Genomic DNA, 17,799 nt, shown 5'->3' with positions numbered 1-17,799 from the left:
GCAACACATTTACTGGAGAGGGAAACTTGCCTCTCATGCACGATCAATAGTCTTCCCTTTATGGTTGGAAATGCTAGTGGTTGAAGTCTTGCCAGTGGTCCCTAAAAGGTCCCTAAAAGGTTGCCCAGGCCAACCACACAATGTTTATCCTTCCAGGTTTCCCTTGTTGGTTCCTATTATCTCTCCTGCTCCAGAACAAAAAAATTCGCAGGGACTTACTTGGAAGCTTGCTGGGAAGAATGACTAGAAACTGCAATGTCATGAACCCAGCAGGAGGGCATCATGGAAATCAGATTGCAGAATGTGTATGTGGGTAAACCTTCCCCACTTGTAAGGGACCACTGACATGTAGCTCTTTACTTCCCTGGACCTCATGAGGTTGGTTCATTTTTCAAGGAAGAGAACTGTACTCTTGGAGGATCTCAGAGTTTCTTTCCAGCTGTGTTCCCTTGATGTAGAAGTTCATGGGCACCTCTGCCTATCATCCTAGAGACCTATGGTCCTCATACCATGCCCTGGCTTAACAGCACCTTCCTTGGAACTTATGCTTCTCATGACCAAATGTAACACCTTGCTCAGACAAGATCCTTAATAAATGTTTGTTTAATGAAATCAATTATGACTCGAGTTATAGAGTGACTTCGCAGTCAAAAGCAAGAGTGTCCCAGAACTTATGTCAAAGAAAGGAGGAGGGGTGTTTATATCAAGTAAGAGATGGCTCAGAGATGCGAGAGGAGGAAGCAAACCTTTCCTCGGAGGCCTGCGGGGCAGAACCAACCAAGCTGGGGAGACGTGAGGGAGGCATGAGGGAGAGTTCTCAGGTATGATGTCTATAGGTCAAAGAGGAGTCAGAATGTTGGTGCAGAGAGCCAAGAAATAAGTCTGAATGAGGATGAATTTGGAAACATTGCAATCAACTAGAAGCAAGGAAAAGTTTAGTAAGGAACTGATGTCATGAAAAATGAAATGAAAAACAGTCTGGCAACAGTGTGCAGGACAGACTGAAAGGGAGGATCTGAGAAAAAGTGTCTTGGGGAGGTTGCAATGGGGAGTAAAATCTGAATGAATGTGGAAACTGCAAACCCAGGCAACAGGCTTGTAGTGAGCATATACAAAGTAAAGTCCAGGATACTATTCTGGGAGTGGGATATAGTTGTGAAGGAGACAGGCACAGATTTTTGGCCTTGGAGAACTCACCTTCTAGAAGGAGAAGTAACAAAAGGAGAGAAGTTTTAAGAATGAGTGCCTCACTTAAGTCTGTAAGGGACTTAACAGGGAGAACCAAGGTAGCCGGGTCACATTTCTCTGCAAGTAGGGATGTGAAAGAGGGTCAGACCGGGTGTACTGAAGAGAATGAGAGGAAGTGCAGGCTTGGTACCTGGCCCTCAGACCCAGAATGGCTGGGTCCTCTGGACAGGTTTCTCCCATGCTGCAAGGTAGGATTGGGTAGGATCTGGCCAGACTGGGCAGCACTCCTGCAAGGCTAAGGCCTGCTTCCCCACCCTGCAGAGGGTCAAGTAAGTGAAGGTGTTAGGATACCTGTGGTTTCACACAGCACAGGAACAGAATGCCAAAGCCCCTGTTCAGTACCACGCCCAGTGTGGGATGCCCAGTGAGTGAAGAGTAGAGACTGCTCAGCAAACGAATGCCTAGAGACCCAAGTACTTGGGATGACATTTGAAGGAACATGGCACTTGAGGGCTATGTGTATGTACATGTATGTTTGAGGGTGTGTAGTGGGTATTCTTGGCACAGAGGATATATAAGCAACCCCTATGAAGTTCTAGGCCCTTCCTATATTCCTATACCACCATTCAACCTGTTCAACCAACCTGTCTGTGCAGCACATTAGAATGTTCTCCTGAACGGAAAAACAATGTGCAAGGAAGAAAGAATTTGAAAAGACCTTTCCAGCTGTGGTATTTATTCAGAGGTCTGAAAAGCTTGTTCCTTTAAAGGAAGACTTTCTGAGTAGCTTAGAAACAAACATAATTAGTTTAGGATTGAAACGTCCCTGAATGTAGAGACCAAATAAATCCCAAAATAGGCATCAAAACAGCACGATTAAGAGCATGGGCTCTGCAGTGGGGGTTGTATGTGAGTGATGAATCACTAGATCCTACACCTACAACTAATATTACATTGTATGTTAACTGGAATTTACTTTTTTAAAAAGATTTTATTTATTCATGAGAGACACAGAGGCAGAGACACAGGCAGAGGGAGAAGCAGGCTCCAGGCATGGGCCCGATGCAGGACTCAATGCTGGACCTGGGATCACACCCTGAGCCAAAGGCAGATGCTCAACTGCTGAGCCACCCAGGCATCCCTGGAATTTAAATAAAAACTTGAAAACCGAAAGAGCATGGGCTCCAGAGACAGACTACATGGACTCTAATCCCAGCTCTGCACCAAACAAGCCGGGTGCCCTATATATCACACTTCCATTTCCTCAACTGTAAAATGAGGATCATCTTACTTCACTTGGGGTTGTTGTGAGGATGAATGGCTTAGTATTTATAAAGCACTTGGAACAACATCTGACACATAGTAAATGCTTTGTAAGTGTTAAAAAAATTCTCATACTCTTTGGAGCATCTTTAGGACATACTTCTGAGAAAGACGAGGAACTAGGCTTCTAAGCCCTATTAAACATTTAGACATACAGGCAGTACAAGATGTAACAATGACCATGCAAAGTGAAACTAAAAATTGAGAGAAAAGGGCACCTGGGTGGCTCAGTTAAACATCTGCCGTGGGCTCAGGTCATGATCCCAGATCCTGGGATAGACCCCCACATCCAGCTCCCTGCTCAGCAAGGAGTCTCCTCCTTCTCCTTTTGCCCCTCCTCCTGCTTGTGCTCTCTCACTCTCACTCAAATAAATAAAATCTATAGAAAAATAGAAAAAATACAAGTGTTCCACAACCTATAAACTTTTTGTTGAGGCATTAAAAACTCTCTAACTACAGGTTTTGAGTGTATACGGAAATGAAAAAAATACTAAGACCAGTCATAATAAACTGTAATTTAAACATTAGAAATACTGCAATTCTTAAAAAGTGCTTTGTTAAAAATAGAGTAAACATTTCTCGTTGCCATCTCCTCTTTGTATGACTTATGGAGGGAGCATCATTTCTATGCCTCGGTGAATTGTTATACTCCTTTATAAATTTGCATCAGCTCCCAACATTTTAATCCTTTGTGATTTTAGTGCTGTGAAATATCAGAGGTTTGTTTTTTTTTTCTTTTCTTTTTTTTTTTTTCTGAGAGCTTCTCTAATATGAAGTTTTCTGCTAGAATCACTTCCTCTGGGACATCTTCCTCCCTTTTGTTTCCATCACCTTCTTCACTTATGCTTTTAACATTGGCTTCAGGTTTTGTCAATATCAGAAGAGACCTTGAGGATGCTGGCTGTTAAAAAGTCACAGGGAGCTTATTTAAAATGACGTAAAATTCCACATTGGAAAGTTAATATCTAAAATTCAATCTGTTCAAAGCAGCTTCTTATCAATAAAGGAACCAGATGATAACAGACACATCGCTGACTCTTCAGACTTATACATATTTTTGAAAAACAAACTGCCCACCATGTATGCAGTCATTTTCAACACCTTGCACTGAACTGTTAATGATTATTTAAATGGTGCAATAGAAATGAATCAGTAATGTGAACCAAGCAACTGAATAAATTCAACTGTATTACAACATTTCTCTAATTGCCAGAATGGGTTTTTAACTGGATATTTAAGATCTCATGTAGATCACGGAGAAATGTAATTCTATACTCTTTAAGAATCTAATGAGAGTTCTTTCCCTCTAGAAGTGCAGGTACGCAGATACAACTTTATGCAGCATTTCAGGGAGTTCACAGAGCACCCCAAAACTAATTAGAGGCCCTGGTTAAGCGTCTAGAACTATTCCTAGATAAAATCCTGCCAAACATCTGTTTCAGAACAATTACAAGTCCTACAAATGAAAGGTCACCTTTCCATGGGAGGCTAATCCTCAGAACAGTCACCTGGCACCAGAACTGCACTGAATGGTTGCTCTTGCCTTGCTATGCAAGGATATTCAGTCTAGGTCTCTTCAACAAACCACCATCCCTGAAACTCTCCTCTGTGAGTATTGGTCTTACACTACGTTATTCAGCAACACAGCAGAACCAGCAAATCAAACTGAAAAGGTCAGGAGATTGGCTGCTGGGGGGCAAAGCATGAGTGGCACCTGAGCATATTGCTGGTGGAATTCTACTCTTCCTGTCCTTTCTTTCCTTCCTCCTCTTTCTCCTCTCCCTTTATTCTCTCTCTCTCATTCTTCTCTCCTACTGCCTCTGACATTGGCCTCCATGGGCACTGCTTAATCCAGCCTGCAGTGCAAGAGATTTTAAGCCTTATTAAAATCCAATAGAGAAAGATCGTTCTGAGTGAGCCACGCTGGATTCAGCAACCTAATGGGAGGCTCTGAGGATACCTTGACAATGCCCAGGCAACTATTCTTGCTGGAGAAGCTTACTCTTTGGGGGGTGGGGGGGGAAGGGGGAGTAATTTTGAGCAAGGAAGGAGGTTGGGGATTTCTTTTTTTAAAAAATTGATTTGGCTTCAAGAGAAAAAGCACTATGTGTTGATGAAGTCACAGAATGGCTTCAACTCTGGAATGAGCTTCATTTTCTTATATTTTGGTAAGAAATAGGACTCTCAATTGGGAATTCAGTCACTCAAGGGCAAGACGATAAGGTTCTATCAGACCAAGCGTCGAAACGAACCTGAGATTCTACCAAGGTCAGAAATGCTGCACTTCAAGCCAAAAGATCTCCCTTTAGCTTGCTTGTTTTGACTTGTGACCACAACTTTGTCTTGTCTAGGTGTCCAATCACATAAAACACATGCTAATTTCTGTACTACAGCATCCTCTAAAGCAACGGGAGTCCTAATTGTTCCCTTAGAGGGATTCTCTAATTTCTTTGCTCCTCTGATTTCTACAGGACTTTAAGTTGTTTCTCCTAAGATCAAAGAACAAAACAATGGTGTTGGAAATGCTGAACCCAATGCATTACAACATCACCAGCATGATGCCCGAAGTCATGCCTGTGGCCACCATGCCAATCCTGCTGCTCACAGGTTTTCTTCTTTTGGTTTGGAATTATGAAGACACATCCTCAATACCAGGTAAGTCAGTCATTTAGCTATGTAATTAAGGAGATTGTTTACTTGGGTTTTTGGTCCATGAGCGTAAAGACCATTTTGCAAAAGGACAAGGAGCAAACATGAGGAGATGACCGAAGCCCATGGCAATGTGAGCAAATAAAAACTCAGGTGAAAAATTTTATACCAATTATCTGCACATTTCAAATGAAAGTATTTCAAAAAAGATCTTAGATAATTCCTTCCAGTCTGTGCTTTGCTTTGGTGAAGTAGTCTTGGCACAACTATCCTTTAAAGCAAGTTTGAGATGGGGTGAAGCAAGGTAAACCAGGCTTTTTTTTTTTTTTTTTAATTCAAATTCATTCCAATGTTGCTCTGAGGGTAAAAATGTCTCTGGGATGCCTTCTTTAAAAAACAATAGTTTTATTTTTAAGTAATCTCTACATCCAATGTGGAGGTTGAGCTCAGAACCCCAAGATCAAGAATGACACATTCCATCAACTGAGCCAGCCAGGCACCCCTGAAATGCATTCTATACTCCTCTCCTTCTCCCTTCTGCTTTGCCTCATCCATGTATTCTGCCCTCTCCCTTTCTTGACCTTATTTCCTCTCATTATCCCACTCTTCATTTTCTCTTATTCTTGGGGGTAGGTGTGATGGTGGTGCCACTGTAAGGGCTGGCTGGGACCTGGGAATTGGAAGAAAAATGGAGACCACTGTGGTTCCCTTGGAACATCATACCCTGATAGAATCTTCAACAAGGTCTGTGGATTAACCAAAAAGAGAGTATAATTATCTAGATAATTCCAATGGAAACCCCCACCCCTCCACACAGATTAATTCAGAATTATCAGAAATATCCAACTATTTCTTTAGTTTTCAGTGAAAATTCTTCATGGTAGTATATATCCCCAGTCCCATGAGATATCCAGTAAGGCTTTGCTTCAAGAACATAGTCATACACTTCCAAGTGCAGTGGGTCTCATCATAGAGTGATTTAGGGTAGGAGTTTGAAGCTTGTGCAAAGTCCCCTGTGTCTGGATTCTTCCAAATCTTCCAGAGAACTGTCTGCCTATCTATCTGATTCGGCCTGGTATTTTGGGTTGCTTTAATGTCCAATTAAATAGAGCATTTGGTTAATGTTGTTATCTCCTCCCTGAGGGGTCTGAAGGAAGACTCTTTCATGGCCTTAACTTTAACTCCTTTCCCACTACTGCCTCTTCCTCACCAGATTTCTTCTCCCACAGTGGGCTCCCAGGTCAGGATCCATGAATGGAGGGTGAGGTGGAGAGTATTTTTTTTTTTTAACAAGTCTCCTCAGATGTTTATGTTGCAAGTGTTAGAATAAGTCCTTCAGACCTTTGAAGAAGGAGGTCAGCCTAGAGGGGGCAAGCATGAGAGCTGGCATCCCTGAAGCTCTGGATCAGGAGCCCAGGTCAGATCACTCTGTGATCAGGACAGATCACTCTGTCCACCACTCCTGAGCTGGGGACATTGTGTTGTCACACACTAATAGTACTATGGTTATCAGTCATGTCTGGAGCGGGGTCTGCATGTTTATATTTTTAAAAAATCTGGGGTGCCTGGGTGGCTCAGTCAGTTGAACATCTGATGCTTGATTTTGGCTCAGTTCATGATCTTGGAGTTGTGAGATCAAGTCTGCACTGGCCTCTGGGCTGGGCATAGAGCCTGCTGAGGATTCTCTCTCTCCCTCTCCCTCCTGCCCTACCCCCACTAAAAATCAAACAATCAATCAATCAATCTTCCCAGGTGATTTTTCATGAGCAGTCAGGCCTGAGAGCCATAGATATGAGCCTCAACCCTTCATTTGACAGAAGAGGAAATTGAGCCCCAGAGAGGTGAACTGCCTTATCGAAGCAAACCATTATAACAAATATAGGAAACCATGCAGTTCAAACTTTTCATTTTACAAGTGAGGGGTGAAAGCCCAGAGAAAGGAAATGGCTTGTCAGCACCTCAGCTTGAAAGGAAGTGGGAATGCAGGCAAGGGGCCAACCAGGAATTCCTAAATCCCAGGGTGGTGGTCATTTTGCTAACCAGGGAGCTTCTTCCATGCTTTCCTGTTGAAAATGTGAGCTCTGGTCAGAATCCTCTCGTGGCACAGACTAAGGTCCCATGGTGCCTGTGGGGAAGAAAGGTGAGGAAACTTGGGTTTGTTGGGTTGGTTCTTCCTGACCAATACTTCTGTACTCCTTTTGTTGGTTTCCTCAAATCACTGGTTGTCCGGGTTCTTGGTTTTAAGGTTTGGAAGAAACTCAGGGTCAGGGAAAAAAGCCAAAGGGAATTAAGAAGGTATAATGATTTAAAAGCTCTTAAGTAAGTAAGTAAAAATAAATAAATAAATAAAAAAAATAAATAAATAAAAGCTCTTAAGTTAGTTACAATTTATAAAGCAGTTTCACGTTCATTTTTCTCTTGTGATCCTTCCAGGATTCTGGTGAGGTAGGTGTTGTTTATGCCTATTTTGCAGATGAAGAAACTGAGATGAAAGAGGGGAGATGGTGCACAGCTAGTAAGTGATGAAATTGGGACTCAGAGCTAAGTTTCTTGTCCTATATTCCCTGAAGGGCCCTGCTATATCCAGGGCTGAGGAGTATGCGTAGGTGACACCCATAGGCAGATGACTTAGTGCCAGGGAGAGATATAGGAGTCTAGGGGAGGACAGAGTCATTCCTACCTTGGAGTTTTGTAAGTGCCAGTTGTGGGAAATTGCCCCATGTTCACTGATGTCTATCCAGGACCCACAGTTACCAACTACTTAGCCCCTGGCAGCTCTCCTTTCCTCAAGGACACATAGCCATCCCCAACCTTGCACATGGGTTCACTCCCCTCTCTGCCCTGGGCACCATGTCCCCAGAGGGGATCACTGGGAAAAGGACATGGCAACACATTCCCCCTTCTCCTACTGAAAAACAACTTCACAGAAAAGTACACAATTAAATGTCATCACAGTCCAGGACAAGAAACAGGATGTTAAACAGCATCCGGGAACTTCCCTTGTGCCTTTTTAGTCATACCCCTCTCTCACCTCCAGAGGTAAACATTCTTCTATTTTGTGATAATCATTCCCTTGCTTTTTATAGCTTTGCCATCTAATTTCATATCCCTAAACAATACAGATTAATTTTGCCTGGTTTTAAATGTTTTAGCTATCAGAGTCCTTCATTACTTCTTCTATAGGGCTTCTCTTGCTCAATATTATGTCTGTAAGATTCATCCATGTTATGACATGCCTCTATAGTTCATATGGTATGCAGTAGCTCAAACATCTCGTGGTTTAATTACTGATGCTGTTGGTGGACATTTGGTTGTCTCCAGTTTGGGACTATTGTGAACAGTGCTGCTAAGACCCTTTATGTGCACAGGTTTCTCTAGGGTATACACCTAGCAAGGAATGCAGCAGCTTCTTGATTAGGGCAGTGGGTGAGAGATCCCAGATGTTTGCTTCCCAGAAGCCGCTTCTGCACAAAAATGCAGTGTAGTATTTATTGCTCCTCTTAGGGTGTGAAAGAGGCTCCCGCAATTAGTACATGCCCAGGTCATCATTCCCAAATCTGAGAAGCAGGGAGCAGCTTAATGTGGATGCAACCAGAATATTTCCCTAATATCCTACCAAAATTTCTCCCCTCCTAGAGTATTCTTTTCTCAGCTTCTCATCTGTACGGTATAAGATACATATGTAAATCAAAGGATCACATTGTGTTGTAATTATTCAATACTGTGCTTTCTCTGCACATACTCTCCTCTCCTGACAGGACTCTGATGGGAACCTAGTTATGCTTATCGTACCATCTCCAGTCTCTGATGTGTAGCTAGTGTCTATACCTAGTAGGGTCTCGGTAAGTGTTTGCTGAATGAAGTAAGCTGTCACACGATTCATCACTAGAAACCCTAGACTTGAATTCCCTTCTGGTTAGAACATTCAGGTTTTCAACCTGAGAAAAGTACATCATCATTTCCCTTTCTCAGTGGATAGTTAGGCACTGTCATGTTTCAAAACTGAATGGTGATTCCCTAAAATTAAGACTCTCTACATGGCACCAAACTGTTAGATAAAAAAACAAAGAGTGTAGCCTTTCATTTGTATGTCTTTGATCCTCATGGGCCTAGGATATTAAGGAAGTAAACGTTTGTTGAATGAGTCTATTCCCAAATAGCTGGGTGTCTGATCTCGTATGGACTAAACATACATGAAACAATATTTTTCCATTTTATCAAAATGTAAATACAACCCAAAATACTCTAAATGAGGATGATATTTAAGACTTCATCCTTTATATAATGCACACATATCTAGTTAATTTAAAAAATTCACCAGGAAACCTTTATTAAGCATCCACAACGTTTTATGCTGTTAAAGACTCAGCAAAGTAGTTTGTTACTATGTGTATGTTAGAGATCTGTATATCTGATGACCTTTTAAGGAAAAACGTATTCAAATTTGCTTGTTTTAATCTTTTGAAGAACTTAATGAAATTATTTAACATAAAGTCAGTCATCTATTTACCATACAGTGTTACTGCAACAATCAGAAGATTAAGGAAGAACCCTCTCAAAATGTTTTGGTTCTACAGATCTTACCAAAGACCTTCACTTTAAGGGGGGAAAAAACAAAACAAAGAAACAGTCTTATTCCCATTAATCCAGCTATTGCAAAGTTAAAGACTAAATCTTATTTGCCGAATTTGGGACTTAACATCCAATTTAGATGATTTAAGAAAAATCTTAGATTATCTAGATTTATTTACACAGATGATGGAGTGAGAATACTGTCTCATACAGTTGTGCATGTTGGCTTCCTATTTTACTGCTGGAATGGAATTAGAGGAGAAAGATTTAATTTAGAAAAGCTACTACTTCACAGGAAAACTCCTAAAACCATTCCAAGAAGTTTTTGTCTAACTTTTTACCACCATCAGTAAAATCAAGCTACTAAGTTTGTTCTCTGGCCTAAGTAATTGCAAATTCCTTTTTTTTTTTTTTTTTTTTTACGTAAGCAAGCACATGAGTGGTAACTGCTCTTGAGTAAAACCACATCACTGGACCCAAATTCTAGTTTAGACACTGATCAGACTCATTGCCTAATTCCTCAATGCTTAACTGTATTTTTTTGACTAATGAGATTTAGCTTAGGATTCTTTTCTTAAACCGAGTTCTTTTTGAAGGAAAAAAAAGAAATGGATATTCTTTATTTGGACATTATCTTTGCAGACCATGTCCCTCAGTTAAAAAGATTACACCAAAACTACAACCTAATTTTAACCCACCAATTCCATCAGCTGAGGCATTCAAACCAAAAGTTTTCAGACATAACTAGGCAGCCGAACAGATCAGCTTGTCACATGTCCTGGTTTCCATGCTTGTAACTAGAGGGACTGATTGACTTGTGTTTAAAACTCACTGACACTGTTTAATATGGCAAGAAAATAGTAGACACATACCCTGGTTCAAACAGACTGAAATGATCAAGACCAAATGGAACTAGTGTGGTATGGACACTGAACTACTGTTTTTTCATGTTAAGCTTGTTTTCTAGTGATTCACAAATACACATCAGAATATGTAAAAGAACTTTTAGATATATAAAAACACAAACAGCAATAACATAAAGCACTTGTTCTTCTTTGGTGTTTACTAAAATTCTGACTGTGATCTGATAACTCTCCTAGGTCCTGGCTATTGTATGGGAATTGGGCCCCTAATTTCCCACTGCAGGTTCCTATGGATGGGGATTGGCAGTGCTTGCAACTACTACAACAAGATGTACGGAGAATTCATGAGAGTCTGGATATGTGGAGAGGAAACACTCATTATTAGCAAGTGAGTCTGTTAATAATCGGAGACATATTTTTTAAAACCAAGGCTGTGTTTTTTCCTATTAAGTAACAAACTTATTCTGGTATCTTGATGCTTTTGTTGCTAAAGCTGTGTTTTTACTACTTAAATGAAGATGAACAATTCCCAGGTAGAAATCTAACCCTATGAGACAAGTGCAATAATTGGGCTTTGCCTAAACCCAGAAGTACATGGATAAGGAACTCTGGAAAGCTATTTGAAATTTCTCTGAGCAGTGAGTGTGGAAACTTAGAATCCAAGGATTTGGGTTTGACAAAATATACTTTAGAGAGAGGTATTATCTTTTCTACTCTCCTAAGATCTGATCTGATCTCTGTACATAAGCAGTTCAAACAAAACAAAACACCTGAGAGAAAGGAAACTGTACCAGTTTGATAATGTGCTTCTAATGGCAGGCTCCTGAGCACCACTAGAGGGGTAAACGGGAGGAAAAAATGCCAGTCATATGCTCCTAGTCTATTTATGACTGTGGGCCTACGTCTCAGCTGAGTTATCTTAAATAAATTAGGAATATTACCTATTTAAAAAAGTGATTTATCTTTTTTGGATAAGTTTAGCAGATTGAATTCATCCAGGGTTAACCAAATAGGCATCAACTGTAGAGAACTAGTTTTGTGAAATACTAGTTTTCTTATTTATTGAGCATAGAAAATGGAGAATTTCAGAGAACACATTTCCCTAGACTTTCAGTTATCTTTACCGAGTATCTTACAAGGTTATATGCCAACACTGTCTCATTCATGAGTTTTTATATTCCCTGACAGGGCTTTACCCACAAACTGAAACCAACTAGGGTTTTACTTATTTGTTAGAATTTTTTGTCCAGGTTCGTAGACTATTGCCCAGAAGTAACTGAAGCATTTCTGGAAACTACATTGATTTCTTTTAAGCCAAGATTACATACATCATTTCATAAAATACCACAGTAATCTCAAAGCCCAATTCTTTGACCCAAACAACTGACAGAATGGAGTAGAGGACAATAATTACCCCTGGATTTTACTTTGATTACTCTGGTCAGTCAAATTTAGGTGATTTTGGTAAGTTCTCATTTTAAAAATCGATACTTTACTTACCTTAGCAACTGGCTACAGTCTCAAAATGTCCTGGGACTGATGACACGAGGGCTTGGGGGCTTGGGACATTTGCCCTTGTTCTTTCATCCAGCAGCCCAGCGAGTTGCCTTCCAGGCTGCCTCAGCAGACAGGTGACATGATCCACAGGATATTTATCCAAAACAATATCTGTCTACAGCTCAGGATCTTAAGCCATGGTTCTCACCCTGGCTGCACATTGAAATCACCCAGTGAGCTTTTAAAAACCCCAATGTTTGGGGGTTTGGGGTCCCAGCCACAGGCCCAGCTTTCAGAATCTCTAGCGGTGGAACCCATGCATCAGGTGTATGTAGAGCTCTCCATGTAATGCCAGTATACTGCAGAGCCTGAGACAAGAGAGCAGGTAAGTGGCTTCTAGCACAAGGGGGCCTTTCCTTGGGGTTGGGGGAGCAGCTAAGCAGGGTTGGAGTGCTTTGTCTTGTCATCTTACTCTTCAGTCTAGCTCAGGTGGTGGTAGTGTAAGATGAGAACTAGAGTGAAGAAGGTAACAAAAGACCAGAGGACCAGAACAGAAATCGCTCTTAGATGACACATACTTGGGTCACCAAAGACGATCCTGAAGCCCAAAGGCGCTCCTGAAGTAGGATTTTTGTTACAGTGCAGGATGGCCTCTGACCACTCTGCTGCCTTCATTAAGAAAGTGGCCTTAAAAAAAAAAAAAAAAAAAGAAAGTGGCCTTAGACACTTGACAGGATGAGGACTGGGTGTTATTCTATACGTTGGCAAATTGAACACCAATAAAGATAAATTTATAAAAATAAATAAATTCTAACATCATAAAAAAAAAGAAAGAAAGTGGCCTTAGAGACTCAGGCCTGACCAACTCAGGTGCTGATTCACGCTGGAGATGTGCACACAAACCATCTCGCCCTTCCCCCAGCTCTCCCAGTTCTCTCCTCCTCCTGTCCTCACAGGCTTTTCACCGGAGTCTTTGTGTTCTCCTTAATTGCCTCCCAGCCGCTCAATTTTGTTGTTAAGGGCTGAGCTCCCTGAGGGAATAGGATGTGTTTGTCCCCATCTCCTTCCCTTGCCTACTCTTCAGGTCCCTTCCAGAACTACCCGTGCCTCTTGAAAATACCCCATTGGACCTCAGAAAGCTTTTTATTTTTAGTAGAATAGTTTGCTAGGGTTTTTTTTCCCCCTTTTGAAAAATTTGAGATCTGCAGTCATTACAACTGAGCAGAAATTATGACCCAACTTTTCCTATCAGCATAGTCCCGAAGAGGGGCTACAGAACTTCCTGGGGGGAGTCAGGCCCAGAGTGCTGCCAGGATGTTGCCCGAGCAATTAGGAGTTTGGGGGGAAATTTTATCTCGTCATGGGTAAAGTATGCACAATTCCCCAGGCAGGTAAACTCTAAATTAATGAGGGTCTAATGGATGCTGTGCATGACACTGTATGCTGTGTGGATATATTAGTTTTTGTAATGAATACAATAAAATATGAGCAGCATCCATAAAGGGGAGTTAGCAAATTAACATGCTAATTAGGGTTATATTTGCAAACCTCTTAGTAATTAACATACTAATTAAAATTACATTTGGGGACACCTGTGTAGCTCAGCGGTTGAGCGTCTTGTCTTGCCTTTGGCTCAGGGCGTGATCCCGGGGTCCTGGGATCGAGTCCTGCATCGGGCTCCCTGCGTGGAACCTGCTTCTCTCTGCCTATGTCTCTGCCTCTCTCTCTGCCTCTCTCATGAATAAATAAATAAAAATCTTTTTAAAAATTACATTTTTATATCATGCCTACATTTATAGGGAATGCATTCATGTATTCTTTCAACATATATTTATTGGCAATTTACTATATACTAAGCACTGGGTGATCCTAACATATAATCTTTATTGGTTCCCATTCATTCATTAAATAAGCATTTGTTGAGGACTAAACTATGTACACTGGGTATCATGAACAAATCTGCCAAATATCCCTATTCTCCTGGAGAAATACTTTGTTGTATTGTTAGTAGTATACCAACAATAGATGAGTAAAACATAGTATATGAGTAGGGTGACAATTGTCTTGGTATGCCTGGGACTAGGGAGCGTTTCTCAGGATGTAGGACTTTGAACGCTAAAACTGGGACAGTCCCAAGCAAACCAAGATGGTTGCTCACACTATCATCAGGTAAATACATGCTATATAGGAAACTAAAGTAGGGAGAGCCAGTTGCAGGGATGGAAGTGCAATTATGGTCAAGAAAGGCCTCATTGAGAAATTAGCATTTGGATAAAGACCTAATGGAAGTAAGGGAGTGAGTCATGCAGAGAAGCAGAGGAAAAGCATTCTGAGCGGAAGGAAGAGCAAGTGCAAAGGCACTGAAGTGGAAGGCTGTCTGAAATGTTCAAGGAACACCAAGGATACCAGTGTGGCTAGGGAAAGAACAGTGGAGATGACATTAGAAAGGTATTAGGCTACCCAGTCATGGTGGGCCTTCTTGGCCATTGTAACAACTCTGAATTAACAACCCTGCATGGGATGGGAAGCCTTTGAAGAGTTTGAGCAGAAGAGTGACATATCTGACTCATTCATGTTTCAGCACATTCCTGGCTTCTCTACTCACATTCTACCCCCATTCTACCCACATTCTTTAAGAATAGGTGCTAAAGGGAACAAGGATGAATGCACAGAGAGCAGTTAGGCAGGAGATGATGGTGGCTGGTAGACGTGAGAGCAGTAGAGGTAATAAGAGCACTGGGTGTTATTCTGTATGTTGACAAATTGAACACCAATAAAAAATTATTAAAAAGTGAAATTCTAGACATATCTTGAATGCAAAGCCAATAAAGTGCTAAGAGACTGGATGTTGGGTGTAAGAATCAAGGCAATAGCATAGTTTTTCCCTTGAATACCTAGAAAAATGAGGGTATCATTACCTCAGATAGGCGGAGCAAATTTGGGATGGGAAGAAATAGGGATTCCATTTGGAATATTTTGACTTGACAGCTGAGTGGAATGTTGTGAAAGAAGGTCTGAGTCTTTAGGCACCCTCCCCAGCTATAGTCAGAAACTAGAAAAGTAGGCTGAGAAGGATAGCCATAGAAGGGAAAACCAGAAGAGTGTGGTAGTCTGAAAGTCAGGTGATGAGTGCATATCAAGGAGGGGGGAATTGCCAGATAGTGCCTGGTGAATGGAAAATTTGAGTGTTGCATTTAACAATAAGTCATGGGTGACCTTGAAAAGGATAGTTTCAATAGAGTGGTGAGGGCAAAAGTTTGACTATAGTATAGAATGAAAGGAAAGAATTAGAAGCAGCATGTGTAGACAACTGTTCCAAGGAGTTTGTCATAAGGGCAGCAGAGAAGTGGAACAAAGAAATAGAAAGGATGTATGGTCCAATGACTTTTTGTTAAGATAGATACACATCGCATCGTGTATTGCGATGGCAATGTGGGATTACAGAAAAAAATTGCTGATGGAAGAGAAAGGAATGTGTTAGGTGAGATGTAAAAGGCATCCAAGTGACAAGTGGAGTTGGTCTTCACTAGAGACATGGAAGTTTATCCACAGTAAGTTTGGGAAGTTTGAATCTATAAGCATGGATCCTAAAAGTTGGAGCTTGCAGAGTTTCTAGTTGTTTCTTTTTCCTCAGTAAAATAGGAAATAAAGTCTTCAACTCTAAGACTGAGGAAGTAAAATACTTGAGGATAGAGGAGGCAGAACAAAATAGTCATCTAGAACAGTGACTGTGAATGGACTTAGGGAAATGTAGTAGATTTGCCAGCTGCACTAAGGGCTCACTTGAATTTAACTGGGACCTGTCCGTGTGTGTGTGTGTGCACGCATGTACATGAACATGTGCATGTATGTTTTTTTACCCAGCCACATTCAGCTGCCAGGGGCAAGCACAGAGTCAGCTAAGAGTTGGATTTAGCCAGGGGTGAGCTTTTATGAGGCAACTATGACAAAGTAAGGAGAGGGTCAAGGGAGTTGAGAATGCATGGAAGAGAGTAATTTTAATGATTGATGATAAAATGGGTTTTCCCCCCCCCAACTTTCTATTAAGAAAATACTCAAATGAACAGGAAAACTGTGAGAGGAATCCTCCCTCCTCTGACATTGACCTTTTGAAGAGATTAGGTCAATTGTTTTATGTGATGTTCCACATTTCCAAATTTCATTATATTATGGTGTCACTTAACATAGTCCTTGATTCCCTATATTTCTTATAAACTGAATATTATGTCTTAAGGCTCAGTTGCATTCAGGTTAACACTTTTGTAATTGTCATAGTAGGCACTTCATGTTGCATCACATCAGGAGACAAGGAATGGTTGTCCCACTAGTAGGGATGTTAAATGTGATCATTGGGTAGGGTAGTTACAGCCAGATCTCTCTGTTATAAAGATTGTTTTTCTCTTACAGTGACTCCAGTATTTCAGCTGGGTGAGTGCAGATAGTAGAGGGGCAAAGGACAGGGGAAAGGCAATGGGATCGAAAGACTCAGGCACAAGACAGGTCTACCCAGGCAAGTGCTTTTAAATGTTTAACACCAATTATTCCATTAATTTTTCCTCCATATTCCTAGTACTCATCATTCTTGAGCTTGGCCACAGATATGAGTCCTTTTGATTTTGAAGATTTTGTTTTTTTTTTGAAGATTTTATTTTTTAGGAATCTCTATGCCCAACATGGGTCGAACTCACAACCCCGAGGTCAAGAGTCATAACAAGTTCCATCAACTGAGCCAGCCAGGTGCCCCTGTGTGAGTCCTTTAAATTCAGAACTGAAGGTGGCTTCCTCCTCACTACCCAAGAACTTACTCTGGCTACTTTTCATTTTGAATAGATAATAGGTTTGCCAACTTTGGCAATATCTTTTGACTTCAGTCATGTTTAAAGAAGAATAATGAAGGGGACTGGGGATACAGGCTTCCAGTATGGAATGAATAAGTCACAAGGATGAAAGGTACTGTATAGGGAATACAGTCAAAGGTATTGTAATAGCATTGCATGATGAGCAAGGCATAATGTATCAACTTGTTGAATGACCATGTTGTACACCTGAAACTAATGTAACACTGTGTCAACTATGGAAGGGAGGAAGGGAGAGAGGGAGGAAAGAAGGCAGGCAGGCCCCAGTTACCATACAACTTACACTGCCCACTATCCCTTCTGAGCCTGGGGACTCCCTTGGTCTCTCTTCCCAGTCAGTATAACATCTCCCTTAACTGGAGTTATGGGGCAGGCCCACAAGGCTGGAGCAAGGTCTCTACTATTTTCCTGAATGCCCTGAGAGCTCTGGGCTGGAGTCCCTAGTTCTTTACCAATTTTCTTTTCTTCACTTTCTTGATGTACTCTGGCTAGACAGAGCCAGCCTATTTTGATAAAAGACTTTTTTTGAAATCCCTCACCTGCAGCCGGTCAGTCTTCTCCTGCCAGGTGTATCACATTTGTCTTGTCAGCTTTGTCCCCTGCCAAGTCTGAGCCTCTGACTCCAAATCAATGAGATGTTGGCGCCCCCTAAAGAACACATTTACTAATACACATTTAGTCAGGTTTAAGGTTGGGGTCTCTTGTTCTCTTTTTAAAATTGATTAGTATTTTATCTTTGTGTATCGTGTAACCATTTGCTTCGACTTGGATAGAACTGGAGGGTATGATGCTGAGTAAGTCAATCGGAGGACAAACATTATATGGTCTCATTCATTTGGGGAATATAAAAA

The 17,799-nt window shown here is 41.2% G+C and overlaps 1 protein-coding gene across 11 annotated transcripts in view; it reads left to right on the top strand.

The window, feature by feature from the left end:
- The window catches only part of CYP19A1 (cytochrome P450 family 19 subfamily A member 1), a 121,693-nt gene that overhangs the window by 82,725 nt on the left and 21,169 nt on the right, over positions 1-17,799 (top strand). For 6 of the 11 annotated variants that reach the window (XM_072808509.1, XM_072808502.1, XM_072808501.1 and 3 more), the window contains 2 exons: positions 4,983-5,166; positions 10,833-10,983. In XM_072808509.1, the coding sequence (XP_072664610.1) occupies positions 5,022-5,166; positions 10,833-10,983 (296 nt within the window). In that variant the 5' untranslated portion in view covers positions 4,983-5,021. Of the gene's footprint in view, positions 1-801; positions 822-4,982; positions 5,167-5,793; positions 5,905-8,918; positions 9,003-10,832; positions 10,984-17,799 lie in introns of those variants that run through there. The other 5 variants (XM_072808498.1, XM_072808504.1, XM_072808506.1 and 2 more) reach the window with 5 other exon arrangements.

Source organism: Canis lupus, chromosome 32 (genome assembly GCF_048164855.1).
Source record: "Canis lupus baileyi chromosome 32, mCanLup2.hap1, whole genome shotgun sequence".
Lineage (NCBI taxonomy): Eukaryota > Metazoa > Chordata > Mammalia > Carnivora > Canidae > Canis > Canis lupus.
Note: the sequence above shows the minus strand (reverse complement) of the source record. Positions and strands in the feature narration are given on the sequence as shown.